This window comes from Rousettus aegyptiacus, unplaced genomic scaffold, assembly GCF_014176215.1.
Source record: "Rousettus aegyptiacus isolate mRouAeg1 unplaced genomic scaffold, mRouAeg1.p scaffold_m13_p_14, whole genome shotgun sequence".
NCBI lineage: Eukaryota > Metazoa > Chordata > Mammalia > Chiroptera > Pteropodidae > Rousettus > Rousettus aegyptiacus.
The window spans coordinates 26,555,586-26,575,000 of NW_023416289.1; the positions used below are offsets into that span (position 1 = coordinate 26,555,586).

Here is a 19,415-nt window from a genome sequence, read left to right on the forward strand (position 1 = left end):
GGCCGCGCTGGGCCAAGTCCTACGAAGGAGGACGCTAATAGAAAGGCCCCCTTTGGCAGCATTTTTTATAAACGCCTGACGCTAGTACTCTAGCGCTCGCTTCCTGAGGCCTTTAGGTGTCCAACTAAAGCCAAGCTCCCGGGCCCCTACTCTACAAAACTCTACCCATTTCACTGACGTGGCACTGAGATACGGGCCGGTGGATTAATCACCCGTGAGTCTATCGTTAGTCACTTGACTCCCACCCTGACAAGCAAAAACCCTGCTCCAAGTCCCTTCTGCGCCACTCCTAACCCCTCTCCACCTCGCCTGGACCACTAACGCCAGATGGTTGCCCTTTTGAGGAAACAAGTGTGTGTTAAACTCTGAATAGTGTGCCTCTCAAAAATGTCTCGGTGATTTGGATACCAGAATTTCTATCTAAATGCTGAACTGGCCTACATTTGGCATCGGGCACAACTAGGGGACTGAAAATATGTTTTAGGTAATGCTAATGAAAAGTTATGTGCTATTTGGATAAAATTGTTTATATCTTGATCTTTCCACTGTACCACGATAATTCGCAATAGTACCAATATGACGAAAAATCACAGCACTTCATCCTCTAACATTTAACCGAATGTTTAATATAATCACCAGCCCTAGTATTGTGATCTTGGACAAGTGGTGTACCTCACATTCCTCACCCCAAAAAAGAGACATTAATACCTACCTCATAGAATGAGGGTTAAATAAAACACAGATACAGAGCTCAAGTCAGACAAGTCAAGTGAATGGTGGTGATTATATGTAGATAAACCCACACCTAATTAAATTCCCAACTCCCACTTTGAGATTGCATCAATGTTAGGAATTTTCAAAGAATTCTTGACTCTTGCATTTGTAAAACCTCAAAAGTTAAGCACTCCCGTAATGCACTATTAATATGCCTAATCTTAAATTTAACTGCGTTGTTCTAATTTGGGGTAAATTGGTCTTGGTCCGGGTTCTTTGAACACCCCTTTAAGTCACAATGCCATTGAACACATGGCCTAAAAGTTATGGACTGAGATAGGCTAGTGAATTGCAAACATCTTTGTCATGTGGCAGGGAAGCCCCCAAATGGGGGAGAGATTGCTGCTAGCTCCTGAGAATCCTATAAACTGAAGGGGACCAGAACATGAGACAGAGATGCCTTGGAAATCTACCAATAAAGGCTGAGACCATAGGACCCTGGTTTCCAGGTTTTCCACTACTCCAGTGTAAAATAACTTTCTAAACTCAAGCTGCGTGTGTGTAATAAAGTATTCACAATTCCATGGAAGTTAAGTCTTTATTGAAACTAAATGTTCTTTTAAGAGTAACAGCCTAGCCAATACTGAGACAGAGATACAGAAAGACTGGATTTGGTTTCAGAGGGCACACAGTGTCAAGATGGAGGACTCCACCTAACCCTCTGATTCCCAAATGTGACAAGATTTTAAGTAACTGAGGTTAAAACAAAATAAAAAGACTCCTCAATAGAGCTATCTCTCCTTGCTGTTTCCCTTGGTCTTCCCATTCTTTCTTGAAACCACTACAATCCACCTTTCACCCCACCACTTGATGAAATGGCTCATGGCAAAACTGCCAGTGATCTCCACATTGCTGCCAAAGTCAATGATTACAATCAACCTTCATCTTACTCAACCTATCAGGAGAATGAGATCAAGAAATCAACTTAGTACTTTAAAAGACATGATTATATACAATTTTCTTGCTGAATACAAGCTCTTAATGAATAACTACCACAGATATTCACAGATTGTTTTGTAATTTTAAAATAATTATTTCTATGGGGAAAAAATGTATCTCTTATTCCAGACAATCAAGTCATAAAGAGAAAAACCTCTTCCAAAGGAAGAAGCAACCGCTTTCATTATTAAATTTTCAGTTCACAGACTATTTCAAAGGTTCTTATTTCCCACATTCCTAATAAGAAACCCCATCTAGTGGTCTGATTATGACTCTCAAATGAGCTCTGGAAAAAAGTATTTTATGAAAGACAAAACAGAAGGAAGATTCTTGGTTTTGATTTTTCCCTAACTTTGGACCAATCAGCCTATTTACATACATCCTGTCAAGCAGAGAATTTTAAAGCATCATCGACATGGTTTATTTATTCTCATCATATAACAATGATTCATACCTAATCTATAAATATAAAACAAAGCTGCACCACATAACACCTTTGATATAAATATGGTATTTTTTACATAAAGTTGCTGCTGCTTATTACACATCAAAGTTCAAGTCAATGTGGCATGAAATCAATTTTTTTCTAGTCTTAATGACATAAATTAATTGTTAGGTGAGGAAAAATGCCAAATGTGACCAAATAAAGGCTTCCAAGCTAAGTCTATCAAAACCTTCAGTGATACGTAGTGTCGTTAGTGTGTAAATTTTCACATCTGAATATCTTCCTCTTATGTGATGAAAGCCTGATCAGTGAAGTGGAAGTTTCTGAACTGATTCCAAGTCTTATTTGAAAATACTGAGGCAATGTCACTGGCAAAATTGTGGGTATAACATAAAAAGATACTTAGGCCTACTCATAATGGTACATCATCTCAGGAGAAAACAATGCCATTAAAGTTCTGATTTCAATCAATTTACTAGTTTCTGCATCGGTGTCTCAATATTAAACTCCAAATTTTTAACTTGCACACAGTCATATTCATATAGTGATTTACAATTGTCAAAGAACTAGGTTTGTTTCCTCAAAGATGTTTGGCTTAATAGGACCAGAACCAAAAACATTTCACAGATTTCAATGCTAAGCCAAATTGTAGGGGGTTGTGCATAATTATCTTCACACTAATAAACATATTCACTATAATGTGTAAGTTAATTACAAGAACCAAGAATGAGCTTCTAACTTATTTTCAACAGATACATCATAACACACACATAATTTGTTCATATTTTAACTACATTCCATAAATACTTGATGTTTACACCAACCAGAATGGAATATTATATAGAAGAGTATATGAAAACCAGATTAACAAGTTCCAAAGAGCTAACTTTCAGTTATAAGCCGAGAAAGCATTACTTATCCACAATAATTATAAATCAATCATTACATGTTCAAATCTAGGAATGAATTAATTCCATGGAAAATTTAAAAAAAAACAAACAAACCCAGAATGTCATAAGTAATCTTAAACATGGCAAACCTATGGCACAAAATTTGGTAGGCTTGTTTAGTATAAAAAGGAATCATCTCGAATTTTAATACCCTGCAAGTTTCCATGGTAAGCCATCTTAACAAAAAAAATCTTTTTTAAAGTAACTTACTCATAAATAAAGTTACCTAGATGCACACAACATACATACACATATGGTTTTCTAATAAAATATCAGTTGAAAAGCAGCACTTTCTTACACAGATAGTCAAACAACTAGAGCTATACAATAGTAATACACACAGATTTCTACTAATACCAGCAATCTTATACAATAACACTTTTAACTAGTCTTCCTGATGAACATTGGAAAACAATACTAGACTCCAACTACTAGATAATGTCCCTTAAAAAACATCCGAAATAGTCAGAGGTGACAAGTCACAAGTATATTTCAATATCGGATTGCTGTAACTCCTAGAAGAACATAAATCACCCAACTCTTGAACACCTTAAGGAAAAAAAAAGAATTAAAATTTAGGTTTCCTCAATCGGTTCTTGTTCCTCAGTCATTATTTATGCTGTGCCACCATGTGGCTCTTGAGGTTTTTCCATAGCATTCTCTGAAAGTATCACGTTTGCTTTGCAAATGATAAGTCAACAGTATGCTAAATAACCAGTAATAAAAGAAAATACAGAAGATAAGTTAAACATGTTCTTCCAAATGTCAGAATACTGCAGGTTCCCGTGAGTTGGAAAAACTTCGCAACCATCATCCAGTTTCATGCTTTGCAGGATAAGGCCTCCTTACGTAAAGAACGATTGAGAATGTTTGCTCCCCACACCCAGAGCCATTCAGGCATATACTGTGCAAAAAGAAACTAAAAATGAAAAAGAAAAAGGTCCTAAGGTTAGAACCCAAAGCCACTGACATTGAACGGACAAATCAGCATATGATTTAATCCAACATATATCATCAATCACTTTAAACACATAAAAGGAAATAGCCCTTAGGTATGATTGTACTGAGCACCTACTTTTGTATTAAGACCCAATGCTAGACTCAGTGGGAATAGAAAAATGATCACCACCCACCCTCTCTCTTTCCCTAATGAGGCCAGACAGACCTACAAGCAATGATATGATTCCATCTTTACTTAACATGAAATTAATAGTATGTCCATTTAGTTAAGAACTACAAAATCATTCCAGGAATAAAAGGGAGTTGAAATAGACAAATGCATGTATGGTTAATATTGTGTGAGAAAACAGGTTTGAGGGGCAGAATAGAGCTAAGTAAAATGAGAACTGAGTGAAAAATACCAGGATCCTGGTACAGTCTTAAGATGTGATGAGGGAGGGAGTAATGCTGGTGTTGTTCTGCTCTAAAGGTTCTCAACCAGGGCCACTTTGCCCACCAAGGGACATATGGCAACATCCAGAAATACTGCCCTCTCCCAACCACATTTCAATATACAGACCTAGGGCCTTCTTGTTTCCACCAAGCGCCGCCTCTCCCCTCAACACCAGGTTTTCTCTTTCCAGTAGTAACACACACATAAAGAGTAGGCAGAAATTCAGAAAGACTTTGAGCCAATCTGGAGAGCTCGGATTCTCCCACTCCACTCCCCATTCCCCGGAGCTTTCTCTGTGGACCCTATCACCTGATGCACAGTCCTCATATTCATAAGCAAGAGTCTTACTAGTCAAGTTGTCAAGTTTCCTGTTTTTCAACTAAACACATACCAACATGTTTCTGGCCTTTATGTCAAGTATCACAGAAAGCTGTAACACAAAAGCTCTTCTTTTTCTGTTAAGCTAACTATGTGTTCTGATGCTGACAATTTAATATTGCCTGATGCCACTTCTGAAAACGACAAGAAATGCTCCCAAATCAATATTAATAACTACTTAACAATTAAAGCAAATATATTTGATTCCTTCCTAGCTGTTTAAGTCCAAATGATTTTTTTCTAATTTTTGCTTGCAAATCTTTACTAAGACAATGATCATATAACACACAAGATGTGACTGTTAAATTATATGAACAGTTGTGGAGAAATCATGGTTGTGAGTCAGTCTAATACTGCTTGTGTTGAGAAATGCTGTTGTATGGACACGTGTAAGGAAATGACATGTGTACAGAAGGCAGAGCACGGGTCCCAAGTGAAGAAACCTGCTTCCTAACCTCTGTGCAAGCTCATTAAAAATAACTCTTTTCATACACATGTAGAAATGTTCTTAGTAAAATGTCGTGAAATTACTTTAAGTGTCATCTCTGAAGTGGCTTTGAGAAGGGTACTACATACATATGAAATGTGCTCAGTGCTACTGGAGAAAAACCACACAGACTGAAGCCACCATCAATTCTTGGTCCCCATCATCACTTGGGCCTCCTCTCTGCTCAGCAATCCACTGGTGTTTTCCTGGTGCCTCACTCTCCTTTCTTCACAATTAGTATTTCAAACCTCCTCACTCTATCAAGCCTCAAACTCCTTCTGCCTCGCCCTCACTCTGAGCAGACTCAAACTCACAGGAGCCATCAGAAAGGAGTCCCCACTTCCAAATGGGCTCCCAGCCTTTCCTTTAGCCTCCATCGCTTTCTAATTATTTCCTAAGTCTACACCCTTTCCCCTCTACTTATGCTCTCAGCCCTACCCCTGCAACTTCTAGGAACCATACCTTCTTTCTCCTGTGTTTAAGCTTTTCTTCTCCACACACCCTTCCCTCCAGCACTAAGTAACAGTCAGGTCTCTGCTAACTTGCATAGGTTTCTACCAAACAGAACTCCTTCCTTGGACCCAATCCATCCTGCCACCACCTGCATAGCTGTATCTCTTGAGCACACTGTCTCCACATTCCTATCTTCTCCACACTCATCTACTCACTGCAATCCAGCTGCTCCCTAGAATGCCTCCAAAACTGCTTTCATCAAGGCCACCAGGATTTCTAAGATTCTAAACCCAACAGCCATGTAGGTCCTTATGCTTTGGGACAGACAACATTCCATGACACTGACAACTATGCCTTCCACCTGAAAACCGTATCTCCCCTTGGTGTCCAGGTTCCACTATCCTCCTCTCCTACTGTTCCCGTCGGCTGCCCTCCTCAGTCTACCTTCCCCTAGCATGTTGGAGTTCCTTGAGTCTCTGACCAAGCTGCCTTGTCTCTCCACACATGCTCCTTGGGTGATGTCACCCACGCATTAAACTTATCATCCAGCTTAATGCTGATGACCGGTAAGCCTTTACCTCCATACAAACCTCGCACCTGAACTCCCATCTATACAGCTGCCTACTCCACTTCTCTTGACAATTTCCCAGAACCTTCAAGTCTAGCATATGTAAAACTCTTGTTGTATCTCCAAAACCTGATCTTGTTCGCTATGCTACCTATCTGAGCATGTGGCAACACTGAGGTTCTGAAGCCCAAACCCTATGAATGTTTTGCTTCTTCCTTTCCTTTAGCCCCTCATGTTCAACCTATCACCTTTCTCAACAAGAAAGAGTCCTTCTTATTTAATTCATAATGTAGAAAACTAACTGGAATAAACAGCACAAAACTTTATACAGTATGTTGACATGTCAAACTTCACACAGAAGTTCACAATTGACAGAGGATTGTTATCTTAACAAATTTTAGATCTGTGCAATCTGAGAAAACTGCATTCAGAAGAAATGAGGATTACAAAAGAAAAGTCACAATGGCAAAAGCTAGAGAAATCTGCTATGGGCAATATGTTGATCGATTAATCAAATCTTTGTCATAAAACTGAAAAAAATATTGATTACGCTCAAAATAATCTGAATAAAATAGAAGTGAAAATAGAAAAAAAAAAGCTGTTTTAACAGCTTTGTATAGAAAACTACTCTAGGAATTAAATTAGCTTCACAGAATTTCTTGGCAGAAAAATAAACATTCTCAAGAAAAGTTCATCAACGTGAACAAAGCTTAATTGTAATAAAAAGCTGGTGTTTTATAAATAGTCAAAATATCTGCTACATTGAAACCCTACCCTCATTATATATTCATTTCTCAGGGATCTTCATGGTTAGTGGCTTCTAAAATTATTTTACGTTTCTCTACAGTAATTAAAGATCTGGAAATAACCCCTTAAATAAAACTATTTTTATTAAAGAAACTTTTAGCCAAACCTTTTGATAAAAGTAAAAACTCACTATTGATTTACTTATCTATTTATTCAGTAATGGTAAATTTAATCATCTTAATTCAAAGAGCCCCAAGAATATCTGTTTGGTAATTTAAGAAAGCTACAAATTAAAGAAAAAAGAATCCTAAACTAGGCCATATCTACTTACCATGCCAGATAAAGAAACACAAGTCTAGCACAATAAATAATTATGAATTCTCTAATACTTAGAATCAAATGTTCAAATATTTAACAAAGTTACCCTTTAAAATACTAGAAACCCAAAACTCTGTCATGCCTGAACAACAAACTCAAAAAAAAAAAAATGCTATGCTTTTTGAAAGAATGAGTCCAAGACTATACTGAGATATTATCTAACATATAGTTACATGAAATATAGACCTATTTTGTGGTTTTATGTTTTTGGACTATGCTATTAATTTAGAGGTACCCCCTAAAGCATTAGTAGAATCTTCTTTTACTTTGAAATTTCCATATAAACTCAGTACTTTTATACTGCTACCATCTACTTATACTAAAGTAGCATATTTCATCTTTTAGATTGAACTTTTTAAACTTTTTAATATAATAATTCCATAAAAAAGAATTTAGTGACTTAATAAGAGTGTCAGGTTTAAGAATCAGAATTTGCAATTCTCATCTTTCAGCATTAGGCTTCTATCAGATTCCCACGTATCATTTAGAAAGGTTTAGGATGCATTAACCTAATTACAACAACTGAGTGGATACTGTTACCTGGATAGAATGGGACCAGTATCCTGTGGTCCTTTTTGAAATGCCAAGGGTAGAAACAGCATGATGTGCATATACTTTTGGTGAAGGCACCAACCACGAGCACTTGTGCAGAAAGCTGCCAGGTGCAGTCATGTTGGTAGCCACGTAGAACGGAATTAGACTCTGTACAAAGATTCCTTTAGAAGCATATTCGTACTGCAATGCTCTGCTGAAGTGGTCTAAATAAGCCTGTTAAAATGAAGGAAGAGAAAAGACATTTAATTTTCTGTAACTTGGAAGAAAATTCATGAGAAAAAAGGCTTGCTTTTCATCATTTCAGGAAACAAAACGGCATAAGCAAACATGAGCTGCTGACAAAGAGCGCAACAAATTGGACCAAACCATTAAATAAACGTCCGATTGCATTTTTATTTCATTTCCAAATAGGAATACATTACCTTAGAAGCAGAAAAAGCAGCCAGCTGGGGAGTTGGTTTACAGCAGGAGCCGGAAGAGATAGTGACAACAGCGCCTTTCTTTCTCTCCACCATCCCTGGTAACACTATGTGGACCATCAAACTAGCCGCAGCAATGTTTACATTTATGATGTCCCAGAGTTTGTCCTCGGAGACCTGAGTAAAATACTGGGGGTAGGGATAAAACACGCCCACATTATTTACCAAAATGCCAATGTCCTTGTCCTTCAAGGCTTCTCGAATCGGGTCATAGATCTCCCGGCCGTTGCTAAAGTCCGCCACTATAATGTCAGTTTCCACTTTGTAGGTGTCAGCGATGTCTTTAGCAACCATCTGTAACTTCTCTTGGTTCCGACTAATCAGGATGATATTGAGCCCACGGCTTGCTAACTCTTCTGCATAGGCTCTTCCAATCCCATCTGTTGCACCTACAATACAAACAGGAAAAGTGAGCCTACTCTTTTCATGGTGAGATCTTTAAAATGAACCCTAAAAACCCCACTTCCTATTCCCAGGTTTAATCAGAGAAAGAATCACAGGAGATATAAAGTGAATTCTAATACTGATCAAACACGATGTCATAAGATAAATGACACATGCTAATCAACTCTCCCAGACACCCTGATAGGCAAAGGAAGAGTTGTTTTCCATGCACCAAGTTTATTGTGAGACACGGGAGAAAACTGTTTTCAAACTTCTATCTGGCTCAAATGAGTGCTAGGAGGTACTTTCTTGGGAAACAATGATAAATTAAAATGACACTTAAAATAAGGGAAGCATTTCTGAATGTGGAGACAGTCTGTAAGGAGGACAATTTCAAAACAGAAAACCAAAAGGCAAATGTGTAGCTAGGTGGGGCTAGAGCAGGACTGGGAACAGGAAAGGGCAGAATAAAGACTAAATTGTAGCAAAAGTTTTCCAAGAAGAGGACAGTAAGGAAATGTGAACATAAGCATAACAGAAGTAATCAATTTTATTTTTTCACCAGCAAGTTCCCATGAAAACATCTCATTAATTTCAGTAACTCCTTAAATAATGCATCCAACTTAAGACACAAGTTAAACAGGAAAGATTATTTTGATTTTAAATTAGGCAAGAATCTAAATCTCATTTCTTACCACTCACAACTGCCCATCTTCCATACTGCTTGATCAGATCTGCTCTGCTCACCAGGCGAGGGACAAAGTGCAGCCTGATCAGGCTGTAAAAGTCACAGACGACAGTGATGCTTTTTCTGGCTGTATACCAGGCTCCAACCAAGGCTAGAGCTTCCATGTAACAATTGCATGACCTGGCGATTTCCCTATACAAGAGGTAGAAGCTGTCAACAGCAGCCATGGCAGCCTGCAGGGAAAGGGAGAGAGGGGTGAACTTTGCTTAATAAGTTAAATGAGCATTCATTGTCTGAGTGAAGAAAGCCATCTGAGGACATCAGAGCTTAACAATTCTGTGTTCAATAACAGTAACAGTTCAAATGCGTGTAGACCATGGATCCAGGCAATTTATAATCTCATTAACATTTGTAGTTTATAAAGTTCTTTTCTTCCAAGGAGATTAGTTAACACAACTACTAAATTTCTACTAAAATTCAAGCACTGTGCTACATGTTGTACACACAGAGATAAACACAATATGCTCTGTGCCCTAAAAAAGCTGTGAGCCCCATATAATGACAAACGCAGACTCATTCATGTAACATATGAGAGAAATGTTTCTTTGTAGTATTCATAATCAGCAAGTGCAGAGGGCCTACTACCCATGTAGAGACAAAATAGAAGAAATAGAAGGATTATTAAGACATGGCCTTAGCCACAAAGAGCCTACAGTCCATTTGAGATAAAACTAAGCTTTAATAAAATTTCACATAAATTAAACAAATACCTAGTATAAATATACATATATATATATATAAATATACATATATATATTTCACATAAATTAAACAAATACATACATATATATATATATATATATATATATATATAAATACTCCCCAAACTTGAAGAAGTGGTTTTCTCAAATAACAATGGGGTAAGCACTCCTCCATCTTACTAACTTAATTTGTACATTATCTTCGGTCCGTGATGTTTGAGGAGAGAAAAGTCCAATGCAAGCAACTCTTGTAAGTATCCTCATAGCAATCATTTTCAGAGCTACTGTTTTGCTAATGTACTATGTTCCATATACTGTGTTTCAAGTGCTGTGACAGATGCTAAGGAGTCAAAGATGAATTAAATAACTGTACCTAGGAGACACGCATTTAACAAAATAATTTTAAATGCCATATGAACTGATATATGTGTGCCTGTAATCAGATATAACTCTGCAGAATAGACGAAGGCTGGGCATAACTAAGGCTGATGAACTTTATCCTAGACTGGACCTGGGGAGCCACTGATCCAATTGTGTACTATGGATGACGGAAAAAATATCAAACAGACCAGAACAGACTATTTTAAATTACAGGGAGCTCAGATTTACACAAACAAAAGGATACAGTATTTATTATATAAAAGAAAATTGATTTTAAGCTGAAATATATGTCTGGGATTAGTCTCTTATAGAAATCCAATTAAAAATAAATAAATCTTGAATGTATGAAGATACCCAACAGCAGCAGCAAAAACTGACATAAGCTTAAGGAAAAATGAGTGAATTCCCTCCCATTATACTACAATGCGAGTTCGATCAAGTTACAGAGTAAAAAATGAAATAAGCAGAAAATAAATTAACCGCAAATAGAATGTGTTTATATAAGAGTGATACCATATTGTAATATAAGGCACACAAAATGACTTTTTAAATTGTTAAATATACATAAGAATATTTATGTGTTAAAGATATATATTAATGTATAGTCCAAATTAAAAACCAATAAAACATACAAAGGAAATATAAAACTGAAAAAAAATGATAAGCAGGGAGATTCGTAAATGCCCTACGATAAGGACATAATCTCTCATCAAAGTTTTATATTGCAACCGGATTACTAATTAAGTTGATGTGGCATTAGATAAGTTAAAGAATGTTTTTCCAAATAACATAGAAAGTGACTGAAGTTGGGCCACCTTATTTCCTATGGGTAAAGTGCTATATACTAGGGTTCTGTTCATAGAAACTTAGCTCCCACAATAAGATTATCAAGAGTGATCATGAAAAGAAAATATTATAAACTTTATTAAATGCACAAACCAAATACTTAATAAAACAATTAAATGCCCCTTTGGGGTAATTTTTCTTCATGATCACACTGGCTAAGATTTCCTAAAATATGAAGTACAAAGATCAACAAAGTTTAGACTGAAGATACCTTTCTTTTCCTGATCAATCTGCCAGACAACAGGCAATAACAATCCTTGTTGCTCCCAAACCCTTTTAAATAGTCAAAGTTAGGAACATTTGTCTCCAAACTGTTCATTCTTTTTCTGCTGTGCATGAATGTCTCTCAAAGTTTCCACACACTAGAGAAGAGGAAATGACATGGCACCCCCTTTCAAAGACCCCTTGCTCTGCTGTCTCAATACACAACTAAGTCCCTGCTGAGGCAGGGGGGTAACTGGATATCCCCCTGACCTAGCACAGTGTCAAAGTGTTCACATTGGTCACAGTCCCTGAGTAGTATTAACTGCATGATTCCTAAAGGAACGACCAAAACATTAATTTCTTATAAGAACATAAAAACTGAGATTTCATGGTAAGTCGGGAGTTCCTGAAATAACGTTTTCAAGTGTACTTGTGCCTGTTGTCATAAGTAATCAAATACTAAGCCGTGAGAAAGTAAATGCAAAAAATAATCACTTGCTCTAGTACTTTTTAAACAAAATATAATAACATTAAAAATAACAAAACCATGACAAAAAAACTTGATACTTGGAATATTAAATTTACTCTTCTAAGTAACAAATGGGCATATATCTAAGATGTTAAAACAATGTTTTCAATAAAAAACTAAATACAATACATCAAGATCTAATGGGTTGTGCCAAAGCAATACCTGTGGGAAAGTTAACTGCATGAAGTGTCTACAACAAGGTTATAGCTGAAAAGGAGGTCGGATATGTCTCATGGAGTGACCTCGTAGTAATGGGAAACTGAAATTCTTTCCCCCCTAAAGACAATTTTTTTCAATAATTTGAACATTTGTAAAGGGAAAACTCTAGCAGAAGATGCCTGACTACACAGGAGTTTCCCCATTTTTCTTCTCTAGTCATTCACTGCCATGTTTCCCTCTTACTTTGTCTCCTGGTCTTTAGTAATTCGCTGCTCTGTCTCCTCTTAAGGCCAATCTGTGAACAAACACCAACACGCAACAAATTCCTTTCCTTTGCTCTCACAGTTCAGCTGGGAAAACTTTATATAAAACTAAGATCAAAGATTTTGAAAATAAAACACAAAAATTCTTATGCCATGATCCCTGTATATACAGGCAGCAAAGCATTTCCTCATTTCAGAATAAGGAAGGCACCAACAGCCTCTGTCTGGTGAAAGGCTCAGCTGGAATGTTCCCCTTTCCCTGCACCTTTTTCTTAAGGAACCTTCCATCGAATGGGACAAAACCTATTTGAATAGCTCTGGTGCTCTGCACAGACACCGTGAGCGCAGGACACACGCGCAGGAACAGGCCAGCCAGGAAAGGAGGCAGCCACAGCCATCCTCTCCCTCGCTCCCTGGTGTGTCTGCCTGGGCTTTCCCCTGGGCCTCAACTTTCTCTTTGCAAACCGTATACCTGCGCTCTACCTGCAGAGCACTTGAACTTCCACATGACTGCACCCACCTGGCATCACTATTCCAAATTCCTGGCAGAGATTGTGGCTGGCCCACCTGAGCTCAGGTAACCAGCACTTGTCTAATCAGCTAGTGGAGGTGGCAGGGAGGAAGTGTCCTACAGTATTTGAAACAGCCCTTCTAGCCTGTAAGTGGGGCAGGTACTGTAAGAATGAGGAAATGAAAACAAACTCTAGTACACCTTTTCCCTCTCCTTCCACTCTAGACACTATTATAACTGGTCTGTTTTTGAGGCTGAGTTCCTCTAGGGCTGCGGCCAAATCTTACTCCCCTCATCCTCCAGCACCTTCCACAACCCCTGGCACAGAGCGGGGGTTCAAATGATGTCTGTTGCACTAGACCGTACTACCCAGTCTCTGCTCAGCTCCCAGGCTGTTTTTCCCATCTAGTTCTCAGCCGCCACATACCATCTTGTTCCCGCACTCCAAACAAACTCCTTTGATCCTTTAGAGAAAGAAAAACCTCATGTACAAACCCCACCAGGGACCTCCTGCATGGGCCCCGCAGGTGGGACGCACCAACTTTAGGGCTGAGCTGAGAACAGTGGTGTCAAGGGGCTTCACTCCAGGTTGGCCTTGCTTCTCGACTCTACTCATTCGAGTTCCCTTCACCATCTTGTAAGGGGGAATACTGTCCCCATATGTTAACATTATAGTTCTATCACAGACGAAAACCTTAAACATGTATTATCATTGCTAATTTTTAAAAACTACAGATAATCAGAGGGCTGGTAACATCCTAGGTCTGGTCTTCGGCTCTGAGGTAAAGACAACCTGATCATTGTCCAGGAGTAACTCAAGTTGGAGATTTGACTCACACCAAAAAAAACTCACAGAAGACTGATAAATTAAAATGTCAATTTATTTGTGAATAATAGACAATAGAGCCAAGAAGCCGAAATACACATGGTCACTGGTCTATAGGAAAGTCTACATGGATATCCAAACTACTAGAACAACAATGAAGAAAACTCCATGTCAGACACTAAGGACCTGTCTTGAGTAAGCCAGGAGTCCCTGCCACCCCGTGTATACAGAATGCATCGAAAAATGAACAGAGCAATTCAATTCTTGTGCCTTCAGAAGGTATAAGACCCTCCAGCCAAAGAGGCGAGGATCCAGCATTGTAAAAGTTCTTGCCTGCCAAGAAACAGTGACAAATTCAATTTGCTTACAGCACAGGATGTTCACCTTGGGGTGGAAAGGGGAGTGGGAAGGGAGGTCGATCGTGAAATGCCTGCAGAATCACATGGCTTTACTCTCTGAATAAGTCCCTTACACCAAAGCAGAGAGCTACTGGGTTTGCTGCAGAAGGTGTGGTAGCTGCAGTTAGGCAGGCAGGAAATGAAGAGTCCTTAACCTTGACTGTGCAGATGGGGATGAAGCAGGTCTGGACTGAGAACACATGGCTTTGTGATTGATTTCTTGCTGCTCCTCAGACACACCATTTTCACACATTTGTTCATACCTCAATAGATCATAAATGGAAAATAACAGGAAATTATAAATTCCTTACATCCTGTCAGTCCTCCTCCTCCACCCTAAAGTACATGATGGAAAATGTCTTTCTAATTAAAGAAGAAATCAAGACTTCCCCCAAAGCCACTAAATTCTAGGAAAGCTCATGGTAACACAGTTTTACAGGAGTTTACACACAGTTAAGTCTAGATACCGACCAAGATATGTATAGCTATCAAGCTGCATTTAACTGGCTTTGGGGGATTGACTTACTAATTTCTCTATGGATAGGCATTAGTCTAAAACTCAGAGAAATCCATTACTTAAAACAATAAAACAGTAAAATTCTGGTCTCTGTACATCCTATCTGTAAGTTATTATAAAGCTTTATTTTCTTGCCTCTACAGAAAACTAAAACATCAAAACAATCAGAAACAGGTACAGGAAAATAGTAAATCATAACTGTCCCAAAATAGGAAAAGAAGAGCGATTCTTTGTTGTCTGTAAGGCATTTAATACGTCAATAAGGCGATATTCATCAGCTCTAATTCATCAAACACTTAACAGTCTCTTAGGTAAACTATGGACTTTGAGTGATTATGATGTGTCAGTGTAGGTTCATCCTTGGTTTAAAAAAAGGTACCATTCTCGTTAGTGATGTTGATAACGGGGGAGGCCCTGCATGTGTGGGAGAAGGGGGTACATGGGAAATCTCTGTACCTTCCTCTTAATTTTATAGCAAACCTAAAATTGCTCCCAAAAAAAGTCTTGAAAAAAAAATCCTTAAAAGAAAAAACTTACAGGTACGTTACAACTATAAAAATGTCATGGGAAAAGTATGGTCAAACCTGCAAGGGACATCACTATGTTGTACACTTGAAACTAATATAATATTGTATGCCAACTGTAGTTGAAAAATAAAAATTATCAAAAAAAAAAAAAAACTGCAAGGAACAAAGTCACCTTCTCAAAGTACAACTGCTGTGGCCTGTAATGTTATCCTACAGTTTGGATGACTCAACTCAGCACTGAAAAGGATAATTGAATCTAATACAGGCATACCTCAGAGATACTGTGGTTCGGTTCCACCACATACCTGTATAAAAACCTTCATGAATCAAGAGTTCTGGGAAAGTGTCTTGGCTGAAACACAGACATCACCAAACTATCCAAATAATACCTGGAATGGATAGTAAAAGAAAATAAGACAAATTGGGCAAAAGTTTTCAAAGAAAATAAAGTATCATGGGAAGAAGACAAAGCATCACCAAACAAATGGTAGTGTGGTCATCTGAATAAAGGCCCTCCAAGATGTCCACATCCTACTTCTCAAACCTTTAAATATGTTACCTTATGTAGTAAAGGAGACTACAGATGTGATTAAGTTAAGGATCTTGAGATGAGAAGATTATCCTGGATTATCCAGATGGGTCTAATGTGATCATGTGTCTTTATTAAAGGGAGGCAGAGGGTCAGAGTAAAGACACTAGGCTGCTGGATTTGAAGGTGCAGAGAGGGCTCACAAGTCAAGGAATGTAGGCACCTCTAGAATCTGGAAAAAGCAAGGAAATGGATTCTGCCCTGGAGCCTCCAAAGTGACACATTCTTGCTAACTCCTTGAGGTTATCCCAGTAAGACTGATTTCAGACTTCTGACATCCAGAACTGTGAGATGATCATTTTTGTTTTAAGCCACTAAATTTGTGATAATTTGTTATAGCAGCCATAGGAAATTAGGATAGATGGACAGAAGAAGAGACGGTCTGTCGGTCTAGTTTTTAGGACAGTAAAGAGACAAGTTGCAAATCCTCCAACATCCCTTAAACCAAAACTTTCAAGTGTATTCAGGAATCAGAAAGTAGCATCAGAGATTCCTAAGATCTTCAATTGACTGGGAAAGACACGAGGTGGTCCTCACCGACATTAATACCTGGCACTGTCCATCTCTTCAGTAAGACTCCAGGGATGTGGACTTTTTTTTAATTAACATTTTTTTATCATAGAAATCTTACTACTTTCACACAGCGTCTGGATCTGGCTTGCTCTCAGCATTCAAATCCTATCTGTCCAAGAACAGCTCAAGTCCCATTCCTTCTACTCAGCTCAATCCCAGCATTCACTGACAAGCACTGACTGACATGCCAGACCCCGGAAATAAACTGGAGGCCCACACGTCTCTTCCCTTTCCTTCCTGGGTCATCAAACCAACCCCCACCTATGAGTTCTCTGTCTCTCTTAGCCATGTGGCACTTACCACGCTGCTCTGATTTCTATTTAAGCATTTACTTGGTTTTCTATCTATCTTGGTTCCCCAACTAGAGCATAGGCCTCCTGAGGGCAGGAAATGTTATCTAAAACTAACTTTTCTATAATTAAAAAAAAAAAATCGAAAAGTACACACAAAAGTTGTAAAACCTATAATACACAGTTCAAAAAACAAAATACCCACAGAGCTACCCTACTTCATACAAAAAATCAGTCTTAGAAGTTGCAAATACTTCTCCCCTGACCATACCCCCTTCCAGACCCTGGGGGGAACTACTTGCCTAAATTCCAACACGATCATTCCCTTGCTTTTTTTTCCCCTTCCAATAGTTGTACTATTATTACCCCAGCATGGATTCTGAAATAATAGTATTCAATTTTGCTTGGTTTTGAACTTTACATGAAGGAATCATACTGCATGTATTCTTTGGTGACTTCTTTCACTCAATATTGTTTTCGAGACTTATCCGTGCTCCTGTAGCTGTAGGTAGGTCATACTTTCACGGCTGCACACTATCTCATGGTACGAATATCATATTCATATATCCTTTCTATTGTCGATGGGCATTGGGTTGTTTTTGTTGGTTTTTACTTTACGATTATGATCAGTGGTGCCATAAACATTCTTGTGCATGTCTCCTGGGCACATGTATAAGGGTTGCTCAAGGGGATACACCTGAGTCACACTGCTAGGCCACGAGGCAGCCATGCATTCAAGTAGACACTGCCGAAGTGGCTAAACCAATCTGCACGCCCAACAGGAGTCTGAGTTCATACTGGCTCTTTGTCAATGGCTGGCAATGTCCAACAATTCACCTTCTGCCCACTGGGTGCTGTTGAATGGGATCTCATTATGGGTTTTAATTTACATTTCCTGATTACAAATAAGATTGACTGGCATTCTTCTGATATTTATACGCTTGTTTCCTCACCTACGAAATGCCTGTTCCTAGTTTTTGTCTTATTTCTATTGTGTTGTCTTATCTTTCAGAATTATAAGAATTCTTTCTATATTCTAGATACTAGTTCTCTGTATGTTTTGTCTACAGTGCTTTCAGTGAAATGTCTTCATTTTAATATAGTCAAATGTATCAATCTTTTCCCTTTATGGTTTGTGCTTGTTATGTTTTATTTCAGAAATCCTGTCATAGCCCTGGGTTATAAAGATATTTTTCTATGTTATTGTCTCAAAGTTTTTACAAGTTTGTTTTTCTGATTTAAGTCTTTAATTCACCTACTGTTTTGTGAAGGTGTGAGGTCAGGCTCACATTCATCTTTAATATTCCTCCTCAGGACCTGCCATGGTGCTGTGTATACAATATTTATTTAATAAACAGAAGCAAATACGGCTTTGCATTCAAAGCTCGAATTTCACTCTTGAGGAGAAAAATCTTAAGAAGCTTCTCAAACTGTGTGTCAGCACTTTGACAAAGTTATTATTGGTATATCATGACTTTTTGGAATTTTCTTACCTTCCTTTTGCCAATTTTTAGTAGACCACTAAACTGAATTAATGGGAAGCTAAGTGGAAAGAGCAGAACATGAGAGTGCTCACACAAGGTCCAATACTCCTCGGTTTCACGTCTCCATTTGTGCACTGGGAATTAAAATAGTAAGAGCATCCACTCTGAGGTACATAAGATAACTGAAAACTTACACTCACTCAAAAACTTGTATAGCCATGTTCATAAAAGCATTCACAACAGCTAAAAAGTGGAAACAACTCTAATGTCCATCAACAAATGAATGGATCAACAAAATGTGGTCTATCCACATAATGGAATATTATTCAGCAGTAAAAAAAAATATAGATACATGCTACTATATAGACAAATCCTGAAAACACTGTGCTGAGTGAAAGAAGCCAGGCACCAATGCCAAATATCATGATTCCATTTATATGAAATGTCTAGAAAAGGCAAATCCACAGAGACAGAAAGTAAATTAGGGTTGCTGGGTATAGGGGGAGAAGGAAATGAGGAACGACTATTAATGACTATGTGATGAGATTTCTTTTGGGGATGGGAATGTACTAGAACTAAGTAATGGTGACAGCTGTACACTGCTATGAAAAGTATTATTTTAAATGGCTAAAATGTGAATTTTATGTAAATTTTATCTTTAAAAAATTCAACTAAAAATAAATACCACACTCCTTGACTATTACTATAGTAATTAAAATCACAAACTCCGAAAAGAGACTTCTAGGACTCAAATCCAGTCTCCCCATTTAAGTGGTGTCTTGGGTGAAGGTGAAGTTATTTCATCTCTAAACATGGGGTAATAGTTCCTGTCTAAGATTATAATGAGAATTAAATGAGATCATACACATAAAGCACTTAGAAGCGTCTGGGACTAAGTGCTCAATAAAGCTTAGCTATTAGCCACTATAATTCAGTGTT

The 19,415-nt window shown here is 38.0% G+C and overlaps 1 protein-coding gene across 2 annotated transcripts in view; it reads right to left on the reverse strand.

The window, feature by feature from the left end:
* Positions 1-1,293: 1,293 nt before the first annotated feature.
* HSDL1 (hydroxysteroid dehydrogenase like 1) overlaps positions 1,294-19,415 on the reverse strand; it is a 19,207-nt gene continuing 1,085 nt past the window's right edge. The window contains exons 2-6 of one of the 2 annotated variants that reach the window (XM_016165966.2): positions 15,846-15,929; positions 9,626-9,851; positions 8,490-8,935; positions 8,053-8,280; positions 1,294-4,027 (exon numbers count right to left, since the gene is read on the reverse strand). In XM_016165966.2, coding sequence (XP_016021452.2) covers positions 3,929-4,027; positions 8,053-8,280; positions 8,490-8,935; positions 9,626-9,851; positions 15,846-15,863 — 1,017 coding nt within the window. In that variant the 5' untranslated portion in view covers positions 15,864-15,929 and the 3' untranslated portion in view covers positions 1,294-3,928. The remainder of the gene's footprint in view (positions 4,028-8,052; positions 8,281-8,489; positions 8,936-9,625; positions 9,852-15,845; positions 15,930-19,415) is intronic. The other variant, XM_016165968.2, reaches the window with a different exon arrangement.